The sequence below is a fragment of the Pararge aegeria genome, chromosome 14 (assembly GCF_905163445.1).
Source record: "Pararge aegeria chromosome 14, ilParAegt1.1, whole genome shotgun sequence".
Taxonomy (NCBI): Eukaryota; Metazoa; Arthropoda; class Insecta; order Lepidoptera; family Nymphalidae; genus Pararge; species Pararge aegeria.
Genome location: NC_053193.1, coordinates 1,251,083 through 1,272,740, shown reverse-complemented (window position 1 = coordinate 1,272,740; position 21,658 = coordinate 1,251,083). Strand labels below are relative to the sequence as shown.

The 21,658-nt window shown below is 34.9% G+C and overlaps 1 protein-coding gene across 3 annotated transcripts in view; it reads right to left on the bottom strand.

Annotated features, from left to right (window-relative positions):
- Positions 1–21,658, bottom strand: part of LOC120629298 — a 109,042-nt gene that overhangs the window by 19,734 nt on the left and 67,650 nt on the right. Inside the window, exon 2 of one of the 3 annotated variants that reach the window (XM_039898201.1) lies at positions 11,439–12,444. The exons of the other annotated variants lie outside the window; for them this stretch is intronic. Coding sequence (XP_039754135.1) covers positions 11,634–12,443 — 810 coding nt within the window. The 5' untranslated portion in view covers position 12,444 and the 3' untranslated portion in view covers positions 11,439–11,633. Of the gene's footprint in view, positions 1–11,438; positions 12,445–21,658 lie in introns of those variants that run through there. 3 annotated transcript variants of the gene reach the window in all.

The following is a 21,658-nucleotide window of genomic DNA, read 5'->3' as shown; positions in this document are numbered from 1 at the left end:
TACTTTAATGAGGTATAAATTATATGCACTAAAATATACAAATGAAGTTTAAAAATCACAATCATTGTAAAATTAAGAACAATTTATAGGAATAATAAGTTTCGGAATTATTATTTAATAATACTAGTACTCTATAATGCTTATTAAAAATGTGAGACTTTTATGACATGTCGAACGAAAAAAAACAAAGAAATCATTTTTATTTTCATAGCGTTTTTTTATAGAGAATGTATTAATATCGATTCAAACATCACATTCAAAAATACAAACCTGAAATGTCTTAAGACCTTTCGCTGTTTTGCGTAGGTTTCGCCCATTACCTATAGCAGATTGACTTATCTGTTTTTTCGTTTTTGTGTTAAGAACTGAATTCCTAACAGTTTTTAACAATTTAGTTAATTTGATAATGGTTTTCGGTTATGTTAAACTTAATCAAAAATTGTGAGACGCCTCCTAACTGTTAACATAAGTATTTTGAAATTATTACCCAAAAATTATTAAATTTCAATTTGGGAAATTTTTTGATGCTTTGATTCTCATGATTATAATAAGAATTCTTAATTTATTTTAATTTTGACGTAACAACGTCTTATAATTCGATGGAGCCGGCTGCATGCACGAAAAAACATGACGTATGCGGAGTTACCTCGCTCTGAGGCGTTCCATTCAAGGCTTGAAGTGCAAGCGAGAGCGCGGAACGAGCGATAAAGAGGCACAGTCGGCCTCCGCGTTCGACGTCTGTCTCTCTCCTACTTGACAGCTTCCATACAAATAATTCATTTACATGTTTTCGGCAAGGATGAAGTGCAGTGAAAAGTGAATGTGGTGTAATTGTTTATAGCAACGATAATATCTATCAAACAAATAAAATTAAAATTTTCTTTTTAAAAATGCAACCATTCCATCAGTATTTTCTTACGCCGTTGTCACGTTCAACTATCGTCAGTAAGCCGACTTAACAGACAACCAATTTTATTATTTTTAATTTATTGGCTGATCATGATTATCATTGATCGATCGAAGTAGGAGGTCAAAACCCACAGAAGACAGCGAATACAGTCAAATATATTAAAGTAGTGCGCACGACACGCATAGAATTGTTTAAAAAGGCGCAAAAGCGTTTATAAAAACTCTTCACGACATCGAAATTGCATAAAAAAATTCATTACTAGGTAACACTAAACTTTGAGCGACACGACACCAAAATTGTTAATTAAAAAAACTAAATTGTTAGACATAAATACACTATAACTTGTTCTTTACATAATATAGTATAATATATAAATTCATTTTTTGTGCTAAAATGTCACAGACGAAGTGAAAACGATAGACGGAAGCTTCTCACACAAAATTTGTTTTCTAAGTGCACCAAATTGTGCGTGCTGTAATGCCATCACGCAATATCGGTACAACGTACAGTGCGGTTCTCTGTAAATCCAAAAGTGTACATTTAATGCCTAAGTAATAAATATATAAAGTCTGAAACTCACTATATTATAGGAGCGCTGATAGGGCTTCGCTCTCCTTTTCGGCGGGACTGAGTTGGTCCCCGACATTCACCTCTAACATCTAGGTGTTATGTTATGTCAATTAAAATATCACTTGCTTCAAAATTTGAATAAAACATCGTGTGGAAACCGGCACACCTGAAGTTTCCATAACGCCTTAAAGGCGCGTAAAGTCTACCAATCCGTGCAGGGCCAGCTTGTAAGACATCGGCCTAAGCCTTTTTTATTCTGAGTAGGGACCCATGCCCTGTTTATAAAACAATAAGGGTTCAGGTATCAGGCATTTTTTTTATATGACTACCGCGAATATCTGTCATTTATAATCAAAGTTTGCCGTCTATCTTTTTTTCTTAGTCTAGTGTAAAAAGTACCGTGTGCGATTAGAAATGTTCTTACAATCTAGAGCAAGCATGCCTGTATTTACGTATTGCTTTGAATAGAATTGTGCTATTTTATTGCTATCTGTACTTTTGATGATAAACAATTTTTTTTCGATATTAATCAATTATTATGAGAAACGGTATATTAGGAATATAAGTGTGCAAGTTGTGATGGTAACCGAGCGTACAAGCAAAATTTGAATAGACACCGACCGTACAGGCTTGCCCAGTGTAGGCACCAAAGAAAGTTTCATTTATTTTAAATACTAGCTGTTGCCCGCCTTCTTCATCCGCGTTTTTAGTGAATCCCGAGGGAACCATTATTTTTTTAAACCAAGTTGGTTGTTTGCTTAGTTAAGGCGTAATGGAAGGACAAACAATCGAATTAACACACTTTTGCGTTTTTTCTCATTCGTACTATTATGTCATTGAATGAAAACTGAAATAATTTTAAATCAGACTAGGGTCCCAGGGCACGTTTAGAGCCCACGTAAGTTAACAAATACAGAAAATTATCATAATCATTTCACTGAAAATCTTTCATTATATCGAAATAGAGAAAGTATTAAGTTGAACGTCGGTTAAAGTTTCACTTTTTCGTATAATAATATGTAATCGAATTTTATGTAACTTTTTAGTTTAGCCTTCAAAAGTACAGGCCATTTATTTTAGAAATATGAAGGCATTCTTTTATAGCCAAAGAGCTGGTGGACATTTTTAGGAGGTACTCGATAAAATTCGTGTATTTGAAAAATATACATCTACCTATCTATATGTTTGTTGAGTATATATTGAGGGTTCCAAAAGAGGCTCTAATAAAAAAAATTAAGTTTGATTACAAAATTCACTTAAAACCAAAGATGGAGCCAGAACTGATTCACTGCGAACTGTATTTTTTTGTAACAGTATATCACAATGAATATTTTTATGGAACAATCTTTGTAAAAAACCAACTCCTCTCGAGATAGTCTCGATACTGGGCTTAAAGTAAGCTGTAGCTCACTTTTCGATTTTTTTACGATACGTTTGGTTTACGATTTCCAACAAGTGTTTCCTCAAATGTTTCCACTAGCTCTTGGACTCTTATTATAAAATGATCGAATATAGTAAACAAACGCGTGACATATTTACACGTGATGAGTACGAATTTAAACTCTTAAATTTACTATCAAAAATACCTGATTATAAAAGTATAGGCACGAGAAATTTCATAATTATAGTATTATTATAATATGTGCATAAACAAATTCACGCTATCATTTTATTACTAAAGTGCATTTTACATATTTAGTCATCAAAGGCGAGGGAATTAAAAATGTACAATCGGCACCAGATTTATGTGACATTTTATTTTACAGTAGACTTGGAATTGGCTACAATCATGCCTCAAACCCTCAAAAAACATTGAGTCGCGAAAGGTTGTATTTCTGGGGTTCGTATAGAATATTCTTTTAAATATGAAATAAAATTCTATGACATGCTAAGTATAGCCTATTGACTATGAGTAAAGACCACAAAGTTATTAATTAATAATTCAAAGTGTAGCCAGTCAGACAATTTACCAAGGTTCCACAAACAAAGTCGATTAAAGATTGCTTGCAAGGTTGCTTGGAAGAATTCGGCTCAGTTTTCGGCTTCTACAAGATTTATCTTGTGGGAGCCGAAAATGAATGCTAAAATGTAAAATGTTGATATTTCTGGCCGGCTTAGATGGTAGAGTCACTACAAACAGACAGACTTGACGTTTCAAATGTAAGTTATAAAGTAACCCTGTTTTGAATTTGAATAAAGAATAGAAAATGTTACTTAAAAGTGTAATATAGAAATATATACAATATAAATAAATTATTAACTTTAGCGTATTATTTTTCTTTGTTATATAATTGGTATGCTGAAATTGTCCCAAATTAACAAAATTTCTTGGGATCCTAGATGTTATGGCAACGATAAAGGTTTGAAGGCACTCCAGTTATAAGTGGCAGGATATAAGGAAATCTGTCCTTAAAGTCTTTCTAATTAATAACAAAATACGTATTTTATAATAATCATAATATTATGTACTAACATATATTTTATGACATCATATAATTCTGATGCTGACTGTAAGATCTCGTCTTAAATCCTTCTGATCCCCTAGTGTAAATTTTCAAGTAAATAAACGTGACCCCAAGCTCCAAAGTAAATCTGTCATTTTGTATGGACGACCAACGCTATTTGAAAAATTCATACAAACTTGACAGTTACTATGATGTCACGTTTGTTACCTTAAAAACTTACGATTACCCTGAGCGTCGAGTAAATTTCCTTGTGTGAAACCTGACTTGACGTTGAAAAAATTACCATGGGATGGAAAAATTTACGGCACTCAAGCGGCAAATTTTAGAACTCCTACTTCCCTTCCAAATTAGTCCGGTGACAGGTTTTAAGCAAATACTTTCACTTGATGCCCAGAGCTTCTGTATGACATTTAAATTTTAACGACGAGTAATATGCATGTTGTGATGTGATATTTGACACATGTTCATACAATAACTGTCAAAATTTGTGTCATAAATTGCATGCTACCCGCAAGTTAAGATTCGAACTTCATAGAGGATCAGGGCAGTTACAAAGCGAATATGGTACATAATAAGTCTATAATCACAATCAACGTGGTAGCCACAATCATTCAGATTGGCTAGCGCACTTCTCCAAATGGTTTTCAACACACATTTTGGTCAAAGATTTGTAAATGTAGCCAATGACCTAAATTGCGATACCTTGCGGTGCCCTGTGTAAGTTTTGTCTGAACTGACAAATTTGTATTTGTACTTGAAATATTACGCTGAGGGTACCTGACCTTGATTCTGAATTACGTTGTAGTTTAGAACCTGACAAAAAATTCAATTTCAGACGTCAATTTTGACAATTCTTCCTACTATTACGATTGACGTCAATATTTTAGTAAAGGCTATTTGATTGTCATATGACTAAAAAAAGCTTGCAGATATGATTTTAGATTTTTTGACAGTTAAGGTATTTCTAGGTAGTGTACAAACCAACATCACAAATTGTATTCCATACGTTTTAATGACTTTAATGTCATACAGAATCATGTCCCTGTAACCGATTCAGAAAGTCTTGCTTACACATTATGCCACAGCAATTTTTTAAGCGTAAGAGATAAAACTATATTGGATTAATAAGTGGAGAATCGTTTACTTTGCAAATATGTAAGTAGGCGTTAATTTATCATTATCTCTTCGACATTTTATCTTACACCCACGATATTCACAAGCTAGCCATGACTAAGACATAGAGGCGACAAGTACAATTATAAATATAAAAATTGTTAGAAAATATTAGAAAACGAGGAACTTTTCAATTATATACTATCCATACATTTTTAGTATTATTCAATGTTAGCAAACGTCTAAAGCATTCCAATTTTTCTAATATATTTCTAACGGTAAAGTTTCTAATAGTATTTCTTAGTTTTTCTAAACAATGCCAATACATTGTTTTAAGAAAGTAATGCCATCCTTTTCAACTTTAATCATCGTGAAAAGGATATCACTAGTTTCAGACTTATCTCTTCAATTTCGTTAAGAAGTTGTATACAGCCATCATTACCTAATTAGTAATTCTACAGTAATCTGCAAATTCGATTAAATGTAAGAAGGTACAATGTATACCACAAGAAATTACATCCAAATGGCTGATTATCTTTTACATAATAACCATAACACAGGTTTATCTGCAATTTTTGACGTAAGAATAAAGAGGAGGCAAAATTTACGTCATAATATGCTTCGTTATATAAATCTTGATTATGATTACATTGTAATAGAAACAGGACCAAAATGTGAAACATTAAAATACCAAAAGCTAATATTGCGTAAGCGTTCAAGGTATTCTGTAATAAAATCTTATTCATACAATGACATTATGTAGAGTTAGAATGAGACGGAGTAGAATAACAGTCATATGACAATACCTACAGTTAAAGTTGTATGGATACAGTGTAAAATTAACGCTATCAGTTATGTTGAGATATATTAAAGAGATAAAAATTGCAATTTTTTTTTGCATTGCAAAGATTAGCTTGTGTTAAAAAATTCTACGACTAATTTATTTTATGTTTACATGTAATATCAGTTTTTATATTTAAACTTTCACGGGTTCTTATTTCACATTGCCCATCCAACTGAAAGCTTAGAATGAGAAATATAAATTGACCAGAAATTATAATGAATAATATACTATAAAAACTAAACTATAGCCAAATAATATAAATCCTTAAAAATAGTTTTTTTCACAGCCGCAAACTAAATAATTATCCATTGAATGAAATTGAATATAACAATTTATATTAGAGATGTATTGCCCCTAGGGTAAGTTACCGAGAAATGACGTGACTTATGATTCAACGTAAATCTGTCATATAAGGATGGTAAAATGTAATAATCGACACATCCATACGAATTTGTATCGACACATCCATACAAATCAACGTTATATGTCATAATTTTTATCCCCAGGGTCTTCCTTTCCCTAGGGAATCTGTCAAACTAAATTAAGTCTTACAAATAGTTTCTTCCTGATAAGTTGTCAAAAATATATTACAAAAAGGTCATACAAATAGATGGTTATGAATAATAAGTCTTTTTTATTTTATTATAATATGTATGGTCGACAAACAAAATAAGTTTGGCACAACTGTTTCAGGAAAAAAAGCATAACAAATTAAGTTAATAATTTTATTGAATAACCACGAGTGTAGATTTTTGCATATACCCACAGATGGCAGCATTGATGCATATCACATAATAAACAATAATAAAATAATAAAGAAATAAATATATTACGACCATGCACACATCGCCATCTAGCCCCAAAGTAAGCGTAGTTTGTGGTTTGGGCACTAAGATATTAATTATTAATTTATGAATATTTTACATAAATACTTACATATAATATACAAATAAACACCCAGACACTGAACAACATTCATGTTCATCACAAAAACATTTTTCAGTTGTAGGAATCGAATCCACGGCCTTACCTTAAATGCCTTTTACCGTACCTTAAATGCAAGCCAATTAGCTGTCTTATGACAACACAATTATCCATTATATTCAATCAAAGCACATCTTTACTAAAATTTGACGTAAAATTCGTGAGGCCTGGAATGATGCGGTGTCATAATTTACGTCATAAAATTCATTTTATATATTAAAGTTTTTTTAAATGTTGCTTTTAATAAGACTCGTATGTAATACGGCGCCGTTGAATTAATGACTTAAGTTGGTTACTCTGCTTTGAAAATTAGGTAATATTACGCAACGTTACGTGGGGCGATAAAGGCATCATAATGCATAAATTGGAAGTGACCTGGCCACCAAGTGTTCTAGGACAAGTAGACCAAATTTTTAAAATATAAATGTATATATAAAATCCAGTAATGAATATCTAATATATAAAAAGTATAGTGATTAAAGTAATAATTATTTTCAACGTATAAAAGAAGAACGCACTACGCTATTGATCTCGCAATATCGCATGGCCGTGATTGTAATTGAATTGTGGTGTGAGCTCTGTAACTTAGTGTACTATTTAGGTTTGTATGAATTATCGTACAACATTGACTTTGCAGTTCGCTTCAGATTTCATAATCGTTGGCTCTCTATATTTATTTGTCTGAGAAAAGCGAATGACCTTTTACTTTTATTCTTTAGAAAACTAAAAACTCTTAGTGTTCACTTGTTTTTGCTAGTCACAAATTGTAGGCCATTAATTTTAATAGCCAATGGTCAGTGACCCTGCATTCTAACTCCAAGGCCGTGGATTCGATTCCCACAAATGCAGTTGCGATCTACTTTTCAAAGGTCATATTATATAAAAAAAAAATATTAATGTGATTCGTTCATTCATTCGTTTGAAAATGCTCTAAAATATACACTCGAGGTCCCGTTCTATCGTGTTTCATTACACACTCTAATAATAAAATTATTACCAAAATCACGGAATGTATTAATATAACAGTAACAGTAACAACCAATCAGTCTCAAGCCAATAAATACGATTCATTAGTAAAATACACAAGATTGCCCCTTAGTACGAGATAGTCGCTGGTTCAAGTGAGCTCTGGCTCGTTGATGCGTTGCGTTACGTTGTGTCGCGTTGTCGTAGCATCGACGCCGCTTGGTTTTCCATGAATTTTAAATTACATGCCGCATTAAAACATTGCGTCGTTGTAACGCAATTGTGTTTACAATGCGTTGATCCGTTGCATCGACGCAACGTAACGCACTAATCAGCCATCACGGAGGAAACACTATGACGTCAAAATAAATTGTACTTTGTTCTCCTTATTCTGGAGTCGTATATACTAATTTATATTTTACAAAGTCTTCGCTGATTGTAGGTCAATAATAAACCCGAGCTTTTAGAACTAGCTGAATAAGGCTATTTTTAATCTAAGGTTTAGTGTCTCGATACTCGAAAACCATCGACGTGTCATCTCGTAATAAGGGCCCAGGCCGCTTATAGCTGTAACCGATATTTTATATCAACAGCATATAGACGACTGTAGACCGAGAGCTGGTAACCTGTTTGTTCAAAGTGTTCACACAGATTAACTTTTGCTAAAGTGTAATAAATACAGAAACTAGATAGCGAATATTTTTTACGACATGCAAATCTTATCGTAATAAACTATGTCCAAGATTGCATTAATATAAGCTTTAATATAAGCTTAATACCAAATAAATAGGGTTTTCTTACAAATAATTTTGGTTATTTTTTACGCAATTATATATTTGTCAATGTGATATTTTGGCCGTATATTTTTTAGCTTTTATATTGTGTGTAATAAATTAGCGAATAGCTTGAATATAACATTTAACAAGTTAGTTGATACAAGGATAGCCAAACAAGGTTAACAATTTTAAACATTGTAAATATTTGTTGTTTCTACCGAAGTTACAAGCGTTTGAACGAATAATTCCCCAGCTCTTGGTCTAGGAACATAATACAAACAGTTGCTAAGATACAGCACAATAAAAGCGCGATAAACTTTGTGCTTTGTTTCGATCCCCAATTATTTATGATTGATTTTGTTCGAATACAAATTTCCATTCTTGTAAACAAATCTTGGCTTTGTTATACATTTACGAAGTTACGGGCTGAGTCTGCAGTGCGTGCAAGGTAAATACTGACAGTCCAGCCATTTCAAGAGTATTTCATGACTGCCCTGTTTTATGTATCGCTACGTTTTTTTGGCATTAAAAGTTTGGCAATAACAATTTAAAAAAGTTGGAAAGTTAAATTTGAGTTCGAAGACTCCAGTTAATAAAAGAAAAAAAAAACTTCTTTATAGACTGTATGGTCAACGATCTACACACAAATCGAAAAACAATAGCATTGAAAGAAAAATTACAATGATATATGAAGCAAAACGAGAAGAAAGGAAAATACTTGAACACTGCCTCGACGTAGAAGTTAGAACACCATACAGGCTTCATCCGCATCATTAAACGTGTGTTGAATTTTAAATTTATAATTATAAACATCCACTTAAGCCTTGTAGTTTATTTATTGATGGAAATTTCTATTTGATCAAAGAACTAAACTTACCGCTTAAAACTAACATGACTTGGTCCTTCTGTAATGTAACGAAAAATAAACTTTCTTAAAAACCAAAGATACAAGTATCCGTAGCTAGCTCACGCCCGAAATTAACTATCTATTGAATCCAAAATCGAAAATTTACTTCAGATATGTCGTAGCGAAGATCCAATCTAGATATGTTAAAATTTAATGCATTTTGTAAAGCATGTCGAAAATTGGGCAATAATCTTTAGTTGGGAATACAATGCTTTTGGAGTGATGAATATTGTTCTAAGTTATGAGCAAATATTTGCGCGCTTTTTTTTTTTTTATATTTTTAATTATGTAACGATTGCTTGTCATTCCTTTAATGGACACAGATTGAATGTATCTTTGTTTTATGTACAAATCATTAGTGAAAAAAAATAACATTTAACTCACAAAGCCTTAGTTTGTTGTGCAGCAGTGGCGACTTGAAATGCAACTACATATTGCTACGATGAGTTTCGCAATCGTCAAACAAAAAATAAGTTTAAGATTTACAAGACATTACTTTGTTTATTCACAAACCTACAATAGTACATTCCAGCATTTCACTTTTTTATTAAAATCAACACAGCGTTCTAAAGGCGTATGACACTCGGTGAATCCCACTTCTGATGTTTATGTGAAAAATTTTCATTGCAAATCTAAAGAAGCCAACACTAATATGCTAAATGGAAATCATTTAGTTATCGTTATATATGGATAATTTGCCTCTACATATTGCGGTGCTAAAATATCTTTTACCTAATTTATCTTAACAAAGACATTTATTTTAACAAGCCATTGCTTTTTTTGTAGTTCTAGTTTTGATGTAGCTATCAATTTTGCAAATAAATAAATAAACGAATAAAGTCCACAAAAAAGTGTTTTCATTCGTTCATTTTGCGCAGATGAATAAACGTTTGCAAAACTCATAGTAGCTGCTGTTACTAGTAACACGAAAGAAACTACAAAAGTTCAAAGACACATCAACGACACACAATGTCTGTTCGTTCAAAAAGCCTTCAACGCATGGCGATTCTCTTCCAATTTTGACATTCCTTTGATGCCGGACTTCCTGTTTCCCGATGGAGGATAGGATATTTTCAGTTTTAATACGATATTTTTCAAAAAAAAAGGCAAAACCTCCGCGAGCTTTTTTATCATGACTATTTCATCCTCATATCATCGGGTACTATATGTTCTGTAGACTATAATGTCATCGGACGAAATGACATTTCTTTCGTTTTTGTTTTAAAATTTTTCACAAATTTATTAGTCTGCAAGAATTATCAAGACTCTTTAACGATTATTATTAAACTGGCAATTTGAAAATAGAATAGAATATTTTGTTACATCACGCTCCTGTAGTTAGCTTAGGTTAAAAGCTAGTTTGCAGTTTATGGAACAAGAGGTGAAAATGTATAACGATTTTGTTTAATGATTTTGTTTTATAAAACAAATGGGAACTAACTGGCGCATCTCTCGGCGGAAAAGTGGCACTATCATGTCGAGGCCATGTCGTTTTTCTCTTTAAAGTCTTAGATGGTTATTATATATATTGTAGATTTATCTTTATGTTTTAGTGTCCAATGATATCTTCGTGTGAGGATTAGTTTCTAACTATTGAATTTTATAGCAAGGGCATCGATATACATTGCTCGGGGAGGTGATGCCCCAGAAATAATTATTTTAATCAAAGAAAAGTAGTACAACATAAACGTAGATTCGAATTCAAATATTAAACTTCCACAGGTTCCGCAAAAGTCAGATAGCTGAAGGCCACAATTAATTTAGCCAAAGTAATTTACTTCGCAATAAGCTCAAGGATTACTGTAAGCCCAAAGGAGACAGAAAATTGATACAATACCGTGACCTTTACATACAAGCTTACTAGCACAAAAAGCTCATATTATGAATTAAGACTTTATTGGAACCTTATAATTGCTATGACACTATATTTCGTTGTTTAATTGATTGGTTTCTCCGAATAAGTATCGGTTGTACCATTTTTCATTCACATTAAATGTACCAAGAATTTAAGATGAAATAATATGATTTTTGATAAAATCAAAGAGAAGTCCAGCAGAAGCAAGATGCACGGAATTAATCAGCTGTCGAACTAGGACGTTCACATCTTCGACATGATCATGTAGCGGCCGTCGGACAGCAACTCTTTCGTGTCAGACGGAGACCCTGGACTCAGGCTCGGAGCGACGGATGGAGTGGAGTACGTGTCTTTGTTAAACTTGCCCAGCCTCCGCTCGCTCTCGGACGCTATCGACATCTCTTCCTCCACGATTTGTTCCAGAGGAGTTTCTCTCATCGCATCACCATTTAAAGCAAGTGCATTAACAAACCCATGCATTCTGTCAGGCGGCTCTGTGTAAGTTTCAGTGACCGTCTCCGGTAAAACTTCAGTGGCTTTCGCCCTGCGAGCACCTTTCGTTCGCATCCCACCAGTTTCCGCGTCTCTCTCCAATCTATGTCCCGAACGAGACCGCGTGAGCTGACGCTGGACGTAATCTTCCAAAGCATCATCTTCACTTTTAGTCAGGTATTTGTGCAACGCTATTAAGAATATGCCGACTCCGAGTGCGAACAGTCCAGAGCAGACGAGCTCGTTGAACCAGCTGACGGATCCGATGCTGCTCCAGGAAGTGACGTCGTCGGGCAACCAACCTGACGCGACTAGGAACACGCCGAGGACGAGGAATACGACCCCGAGGTGGAGCATGCCGACGGAGGAGACGACCTCATTCTCGGGCGCGTGTGGGTGCTTGCGTCGGTGCTCGAGGCTGCCAGTGGAGCAGTGCGGCGAGGTGACGCCGGACTCGGTGGACTGCACGGAGTAGCGGCGCTCGCGGGCCCGCTGCTGCTCGGCGCGGCGCTTGCGCTCGCGGCGGATGGCCAGCGCGGAGTGCAGGCCCACAGCGTGCATCCTGCAAGCACGGGCACGGGTTAGCGCGAGACATCGACGCAGGCGCGGGACCCGTGCCCGTGCCGTGCCGCATCGTATCGACTGCGTTGCCAACTAAGGCCCCTTTTCCTGTCACGCGGTGGTCTGCCCGCGTGCCTATGATAGCGCGCCTTTAGTTTAACGCATACCACATGAGTGCAGCCCGTGTAATAGGAAAAAGGTATATGATATTATAGGACCGCGGGTAGAAATCCGCATGACAGGAAACAGGCGTTGCATTGCGGTTCGTCTCAATCTGATTAAAACGCTAGCTAATTATAACTGTAATGTTTGTTGAATCCCGCGACAAAACACAACTTAGGAGTCGGCAAAAATAAATGAAATCATATATATTTCGCTCATAATATTCTATTTTGTAACTTAATAAATAATGAGTTAAACTTAAGTCCTTACAAATCTAAAATAAATTGGAAATGTCCAATTATTTTCGCCAAAAGTTAAAAGTTCCAAAGATTTGGGTAAATAAACTTGGAAAATTATTGGACTATATCCAAATCTTTTACCAGGGATACAGAGATTCGAGTAATACCGCTGTAAAATTATTCAGGCGACCTTTCTTCTCAATAAGGAAAAAGGAAAAGCGTGCCCCTCATTAGGAATATCATTAACAAAGCAAAAGTTCTTGAAGTTAGGTAAATTCAGAGCCTCGTCAGACAACAAGTACAGACATAATGTATCGCGATGTTTTGCCCGGTCGCGTTCCCGCATATCTTACCTACAATAGTCGATATAGTTAGTCGTATATAACTTACTATGTAAAGTTTTGAAACATAATTCTAAAAACCTAATTTTTTCAACTTTTGGCCTGTTATGGAAAAATAATGAGAGTAAATTTTTACGATGCGCGCGCACACCGTCACAAAAAACCGACACCCTGAAGTTAGCTACAAGGTTTTTCAGTGTACACTTTCGATTGTCAAAGTCTGCGAGCCCATTCCTGTGATTTAATTGTACAAAAATCTCATATTTTAATGTTGAGTGAAACTTGGTTGCCCGATAATGAGTCTATTAGTATTCCAAATTTAATTATGTTCATTATATCCATTTCTTTATGAAGATATAATGTTTTGGTGAAATTGAAATAAACTTAATTTAAATAGAAAATGCGTTATCATAAAACTTTCAATGAATTAAATAACTTTTTTCTATTGTTAGTGTCGTTTTTTCTACAAACGTAGAATAAGGCGAAAGATTAAAATATTGAAAAGATTTTTATCTCGTTACGTCAAAGAAGTATAACTTCTAACGCGTGTACATAGTACACACAAGGTTTTTTTTACAAATATGCGAAAATAAGTTTGTTGGTCTTTCCAACCAAATTCTTACTTTAATTACTGGATACCTAAGATAATTTTTGCTATGGATTATTTTATTTTTTATATTATTTTGAAATGTTTATCATATGGAAGTTGGGATAGAGTAAATTCAAGAAGTTTTTCGTTTTAACGTGATAGAAAACACTCTTATATCACGATGTTTTCTCTCTTAATCTTTAATTAATTTATGCTATCTTAGTGCATTTTATCACAATCGATTGTTCGGTTGAGGCCCTAGGGGCTTAGGGGAAAACAGATAACATAACAAGAAAACATATACACTACGCATTCATAATATTAGTTTTGATTGAAACACGGAAATTGTATATTTGGCACAAGTTCGCTATATTCCATTGTAACCTTGCAACCAACACGTTGGCATTTCAAAGTGATAGTGGGAAAATTTGAATTTTACTGCCCCCCCACCATATGGTAAAGGACATTTCTTCGGTTTTTTGAAGAAAAGGAGATTCCGCCTAGATGAAAGTTCCAGACAGTTGTTTTGATTATAATATTTTTTACTTAAATTAATTTTTAGAATATATAGATATTCTATAATGTATTTTAGCATACAATATTAAACTATCTTATAGGAAACATTTTGACGAAGTATTGTATGATATTATGGAAGCGGGGATAGTGCATTGGGTTAGGAGCTCGACTTCACTTTCGGGGGGCCGAGTTTGAATCCCATCACGCACCTCTAAGTTATGTGCGTTTTAAGTTATTAAAATATCAGTTGCTTCAACGGTGAAATAAATTAAATAAATAAATAAATATACTACGACAATACACACATCGCCATCTAGCCCCAAAGTAAGCGCAGCTTGTGTTATGGGTACTAAGATAACTGATGAATTTTTTTATGAATAATATACATAAATACATATAATATATAGATAAACACCCAGACACTGAAAAACATTCATGTTCATCACACAAATATTGTCCAGTTGTGGGAATCGAACCCACGGCCTTGGACTCAGAAAGCAGGGTCTCTGCCCACTGCGCCAATTGGCAGTCAAAAACATCGTGAGGAAACCTGTATGCCTGAGAGATCTACATAATGTGCTCAAAGGTGTGCGGAGTCCACCAATACGCACTGGGCCGGCGTGGTGGACTACACGCATACGATCTTTTGTCTTATCACATGTCGTTAGCGACATTAAGTCGCATCACGTCCAGAGTGTGCACCTCATATTTTAATGTACAAAACGAATTCGACAGTAAAGTTATTTCGTAAAAGTTTATTAGGATAGGATTAAATTCCACCCGCACCCTTTTATTTTGCGCTGTTATGCTGAACATTTACGTGCTCAGTTCAACAATTTTTAGAGTGAAGCTTTTTGAGGTGAAATTGAATTTTAATTATTCTATACCATAACTCGTGTTTTAGTGGATAGACATCATCATCATATCAAACCATTCTTGGCCTACTACGGGTCTCCTCCCACAGTGAGAAGGAGATAAAGACCGTCCACTACGCTGGCCAAGTGCGGATTGGTGAACTTCACACGCCTTGGAGAACATATGGAGAAATCTCAGGTATGCAGGTTTCCTCACGACGATTTCCTTTACCTTTGAAGCAAGTGATATTTCAAGTGTTTAAATTAAAAACGTAAGTAACTTCGAATAGATCGACACGCCTCGTTTTCGTTTGTACTAAGGTTACCGAATACAATTTACGAAAACGCCACTTTTAATGTTGGTTTAACCAAATGAAGTGCTCTCTCGACTCGAACAGCCTGTAAGTGGCGCTCGATTTGTGTGATTGCGATACTTGATTACGGAGTTTTGAGGAGCACTCTACCCAACTTACCTCCGTGGTGTAGAGCTGTGCGTAGGTCCCGGAGTCGATTCCTCTTTTTAACCCCCGAGGCAAAAACGACGCGTGTGTGTGTGTGTGAGTTTCTGTGTGTATGTGTGTGCGTGTGTGTGTGTGTGTGTCATCGTTTGTTTGAAAGTTGAATTAGTCGGGAGAATTTTTGGCTATACGTATTTGATGGATGAAAATCGGTCCAAGATGGATGCTGCCAAAATGGCAGATTAGGTATTTTTCACAACTCCCTCAATATGGGTATCAAATGAAAGTACTGGACTAGTAGAATAATGTTCATTATATTAAAAGTCAGGGGTTTTTTAATTATTCATTTATATTTTATTTTAAATTTAAAGACTAATCAATACAATGCAGCCAAACACCAGGTTTGTTAAATGATCGGTCAAAGCTAAATTCTCAACGAAAAGAGGTTATTTTGCTCTGAGCATATTTCCCTAAGCGCAGTACCCAGTTTGTTACCAGTATGACAATAAACTGAAATCAACTTTAATTTTTTTGAATTTTATCCCATCCTTAAAAAGCTTCCGTATACTAAATTACGATTTAGTTTTTAGACTATACAAAAACGCTTAACGATCGCAAAACAAACGGTGTAGCTAAACTAATGGGCTTTCTTCATCATTCATTAACCAAGTAGTATTACCCGCCAAACGTGCGGCGCCAGGTGGCAGGCGAGTTCAACAAGTCGCCAACACTTGGCTGCAAGCCAAGTGGCATTTGGACGCTGACTCACGGGCAACTTACGATTTCCTTAAACATATTTATTGTTGTGCAACGTTTTATAACTATCGGGGCATATACGTTTGACCTTTCAAGTTAAATGGCCCAGGCAAAAATACAGACTCGGTAGGTAAGTTTAAGAACTTATGATTGTTTTAATTGACTCAGCTCTGGTTTTCTATAATTGATGGATTAAGCTCATAGCCCACCTAATGATAAACAGGAGACCAGTGCTTATAAACAGAGCCACATTTGCAGGGCAGGAATTTCCGCTCTCATCTCTCACAAGATAGAAAATTTTATAGATTGTAAACTGTAAAATGATGTTGAAAATGGAAATGGCTTCTTCTCGGTGGAATCTGCCTTCCGAACCGGTGGTAAAGTCACTACAAACAGACATACTTGACGTTCCAAAAGTGCTTACATTAGGCCGCCTTGAAATAAATTTTGTATTTTGAATGCTAGGAACATGTCCTTCAACGCGCCACCTTGTGTCCACCAACATTAAGCCTCATGCGCATATAATTATTGCTTTTGGGGGCTACGACTGATCATCAACTGACTGCAGAGCTGGCTACCATACACAGCCTCCCATCATTTTCATCTAGCGACTGTTATGCAAATTTCGTGTGCTTATTTCCCAAAAAAAAGTATGGGACTTCCAGAGACAGGTAGACAATTTTGCACGGAGAAGGTTCTTGGTTTTTAATACAAAGAGAAAGCAAGCACTACGGGCATGTGGCAGAGATTGTTCTATGGTCACTCCATGCAAAAAAGGGAAAACCAATGTTTGGCGTGGGAGTAGTCAGAGGATATGAAAATTAAGCTTAATTTTCATAATATATCATGGATTTCCGCAAAGTAACGCCAGCTTCTATCCAATATACAGTAGTCAGGGGTAACTGCTAATTTTTAGCGAGATAAGATGACCGAAGTGAGAGATGAGATGATAAATTTTAATTATTTTGTACCCACAACTCGTTTTTTAGTGGGTCAACATAATAATCATCATATTAACCAAATACCGTCCCACTAAAGGGCACGGGTCTCCTCCCACAATGGGAAGGGTTCAGGCCGTAGTCCACCACGCTGGCCCAGTGCAGACTGGTGGACTTTGAGGACATTATGGAGAACTCATGGACTCAAGTTTCCTCACGATGTTTTCCTTCACCGGTAAAGCAAGTGATATTTTAAACGTTTAAATTAATAACGCACATAACTTCGAAAAGTTGCAGATGTCGGGGATCAACCTTGGTCACCCCGAAAGCAGGGCTGAAATATTAACCACTTGGCTATCAACGCTTTTTAAGATGATTGATGAACACTCAAATTGACTCATTCCTCAGGGACCTCTCACACATTATAAGACTGCGGTGCACATTACTGGGTTTAGAAAGGTCAGAAAATCCATTTATATCTTTTGGAACCGAAGCGCAGCGCTATCGATTTTCTATTTATACTTGCAACGAGTTTACGGTCCGTATACAGAAAGTTTTAAAGACCTACATTCCGTTTATAGCTTACATTCTATCACGAGCTGGAAGTTTTAAGCCATTTACAAAGATGCCTAAAATTTTCTCAATATACGGGCTATGTAAAGCAAGATTTTTTTCCCAATAATAATGTAGATAATTATGTAGATAGTTTTCTTTATTACAAGTAATTAACAAGCTCTATCAATAACTACAGTTATACCGTTATAACGTTTGTAGCTAACATTCTATCACGAGCTGGAAGTTTTAAGCCATTCATGGCATTCCATTTACTTTTTCGAGATTTCCCGAATTATGCTATGTGTGAACTTTTTTTTTTTATTTGGTTTACTAACAGCTTTACATTTCAAAGAAACAATTTATACTAGCTTGTATGAAGACAAAATGTTCAGCTACTTATAGGTAACACCGCATGCAACAAATAGTGTTAAACTAGCTTACAACTACTGAACTAGACCAACAATATAGAAGTATATCCAGTGTAGGCAATGTATAAAATTTTATTAAACCATTCAAGTTTGATGGCTGGCCAGTTTAATAGTTTTAGTACTGTATTCATTGTTAAAGTGTATATAATGTGTTTATTTGTTTGTCCGTCCTGTACGCCCTAACTAAGCAAAAGTTGGTTGAAATGACGGAGAGTAACATAGGCTTCTTTACGTTCTTAAAGAACATGAAATTCCTAAGGTTGGTTTACAGGAACATTTGTGTTTTTACACTTAATATTGTCCGTCCTAACAAAGTAACCAAATACTACCGCGCCACAGGGTGCAAGGAACTAAAATCAAACAAACAATAGATAGATAGATAAAGTCTTTATTGCACAAATTAAAAGCGAAAACAAGAAAAACAAAACAACAACAACAAAACAAAACAACAAAAATAATTTATGGTTCCTTTAGGTATTACGAAATAATTAATGTAAAAATTATGGTGCTGAAAAAAAGCTCTGCTGAGATTGTTGCTGGCTTTATCTCGGTAGAATCTGCCTTCCAAACTGGTGGTAGAGTCACAAACAAATTATAATTTTAAGAAGGATTATACAAGTTATTTTGGGTATAAAAAAGATTTTTTGAATCTGAATTAAGGAATTACAGTGTCATTTAGCAGTTAACTTTTCAGTCAGCCATCCAATTACACTTCATCAAGATATCAGGCCAAAGAATGAATCACATAAATCTGGACCAACGCTCTTGTATCTCTGCGCGAGCGTACTTAAAACGTATTTGTTTGGACTTCCCAACTGGGTTATTATTCGTAATATGAGTTATAAAAGTTATGAATCTCTTCCTTGTTTATCTAGCCGACTTTTGAAATAAAGGGGTTCAATCGACTTTTATTTTTCCTGAGAAGTATTAATACATTTATGGAAATGTCACATTTCGTAATAGGACAGTAGAACAGATTATCTGTGATGGACATGGTCGCAATATACTATATTATACAACGTGCAAACAGAAATAATACTAAACATGCTTTAGAGGTACATTATGCACTGTTTCTGAGACTTATCTGTGAAACGCTAATAGTTTTTGAGTAAACCACTGCCATAGTTTTACTTGCGACATCACAAAATTAAAGTCAATTGACCTCTGTCCCTTTATTCGGTACGCGTCGCATAGCGTAGGTACTATGCGCGTGTCGGTCTTTTATTTTCAACCTTGTTTACCTTGTAATAAGTAAACACTTAAAATGTTAAGAATTCGTTTGTATGGAAAACTAAATATTCTTCTTTTGATTTAATATTTTTCAGGGTGATTCTTTATGAAATATTCTCATGCACCGTTCAACAGAATTTCGTAATTCGATATTCGACCATAATTATTTTAAATAAAAAACATGAGTTTCTATTGTCAAAGACTATTCTTCTTTAGCCACAGATTACGCTACAGTCTCATTGATTGTTAATTTGTTTTATGTGACTAATCGAAAGGGTATATACGTGTGGGTCAAATACATGGTAGTGTGTGTAATGTTTTTAATGCAATTAAAGTATTTTTAAGCATAATTAAATAAAAAAAATACATGATCTGCACTCCTTCTCTATCTAAACTATAAGTGTGCGAAATGTCGTAAAATGTCTTTTCGTAAAAAAGGGGTACAAAGTTTTTGCTTCAGGTAGTAATATATAGATAGAATACGCTTCCGGATTTCGTTTTAAAAAAATGTGCCATAGATATAGCTTGCATCGTGAAGGTTGCATGTATTCAAGCTCGGGCAAATAAAATACACAAACGCAGACGAAATAGCGGTCATCAGAAGTAGCATAGTGATGGAAAACCCTGCAAATGCAATGCATTTCGTGATTTGACAGCAGGTTGGCACAGCGGGCAGTGAACCTGCTTTCCGCGTCCAAGGCCGTGGGTTCGATTCCCATTTCTTTCTTTTTTCTTTCGACCAGGGAGCGTTTGGAACCCTCGTCGTTTTAAGTTGACATATTTAGTTATCGCCATCAACTCACTTCTATGTTATATTTTACATGTAATTTACGTATCGAAAGTGCCATATATGTGTTTGACTTTGACTTTGACTTTGACAAATGGAAAAACGGAAAGATCCAACTGATCCAATGATCTAGTAGTAAGATCATGTGCCTGATCTCTAATATCCAGTCCAATCGGAACTGCCATCCCGTTAAAATATGAGAGTGAGAGAATAGAGAATGCACCTGTGTTTGCGTAGACATTTGTGCATATTGTTATATTATATTTTAGTTAGATCTCTATAAAGATTGACAAGCGGACCGATATCGGTCAGTAAAACTACTCGAGATGGATGGATAGAACAAAGTGCAATTTCAATCACAAAGCCAAGAACTCGCTTGTTTATAAAAATACGAAATTCTGTATTAATAAAAAGTTGTTACCTACTTCTGCATGCCATCATTAATCAAAGGCCGAGATTCCAATGTCGGGCGTAAATTAAATATAAATAAATTGAAGTTTACAGCTCATTCACTTATCGCGGGCGGATTGGATCGGCGCCATCTTGCATTTTCCTTGATTGAGGGTTTGAATTGTCTCGAGGCAATTGGTATAAGGGTCAACGCAGGCCGAAGAAAACTGTATAACCGTTTTGTACATTAATAAATTGTAAATGCTCTTTATTCTTTACATTAATAATTAGTATATATGTAAGCTTTGCGGAATTGCATGATTAAGCTTAATTTGCTATAGTTAGATTATTTTAAAGCATATCCATAGTTTTTAAGCGTTGCTCTGTCAGTGCCTACCGTCCAAACGTCACGTCTCGGAATATCAGCGCTGGGACTTAACAGACACAGCAAACATACTGAGTGAAGACTATTTTGGGATCACACTGTACCTGCAATTGTTGTGTAGACTATAAGTTGTATTTAAATTTTAGTGTGTGTATACCCAAATAAAAGTTATATTTTTATTTATTTCTATATCCGCGAAAAGCAGGAGATTAAATTGCGGATTAAATATATGTAAATAATGTGGAGTATAAATATTGAAGAAATTATGCAGAAAATCGTACAGATTCTGTTCAGATGCATATGCTTTACGTATTTATATTTAAGTTATTATTTATTGTGATATATAGTATTCCTTTATATTTCATTGACGTTATAAAATATCGTCCTTATCGAATTTAAAGAGAGTTATGTTATTTTGTTTGTTTTATAAATACGTTCGGCTAAACGCGTTAATAACGTTTTTTACAAATTCCGTGAGAGCCATTCGTTTTCCAGGGATATAACCTTGCTTATTCTCCGACCTTTCCAGAAATTCTATGCTAAAAATCCATTTGATTGGTTGCTTTGTTAGGGCGTGAAGGAAGGAC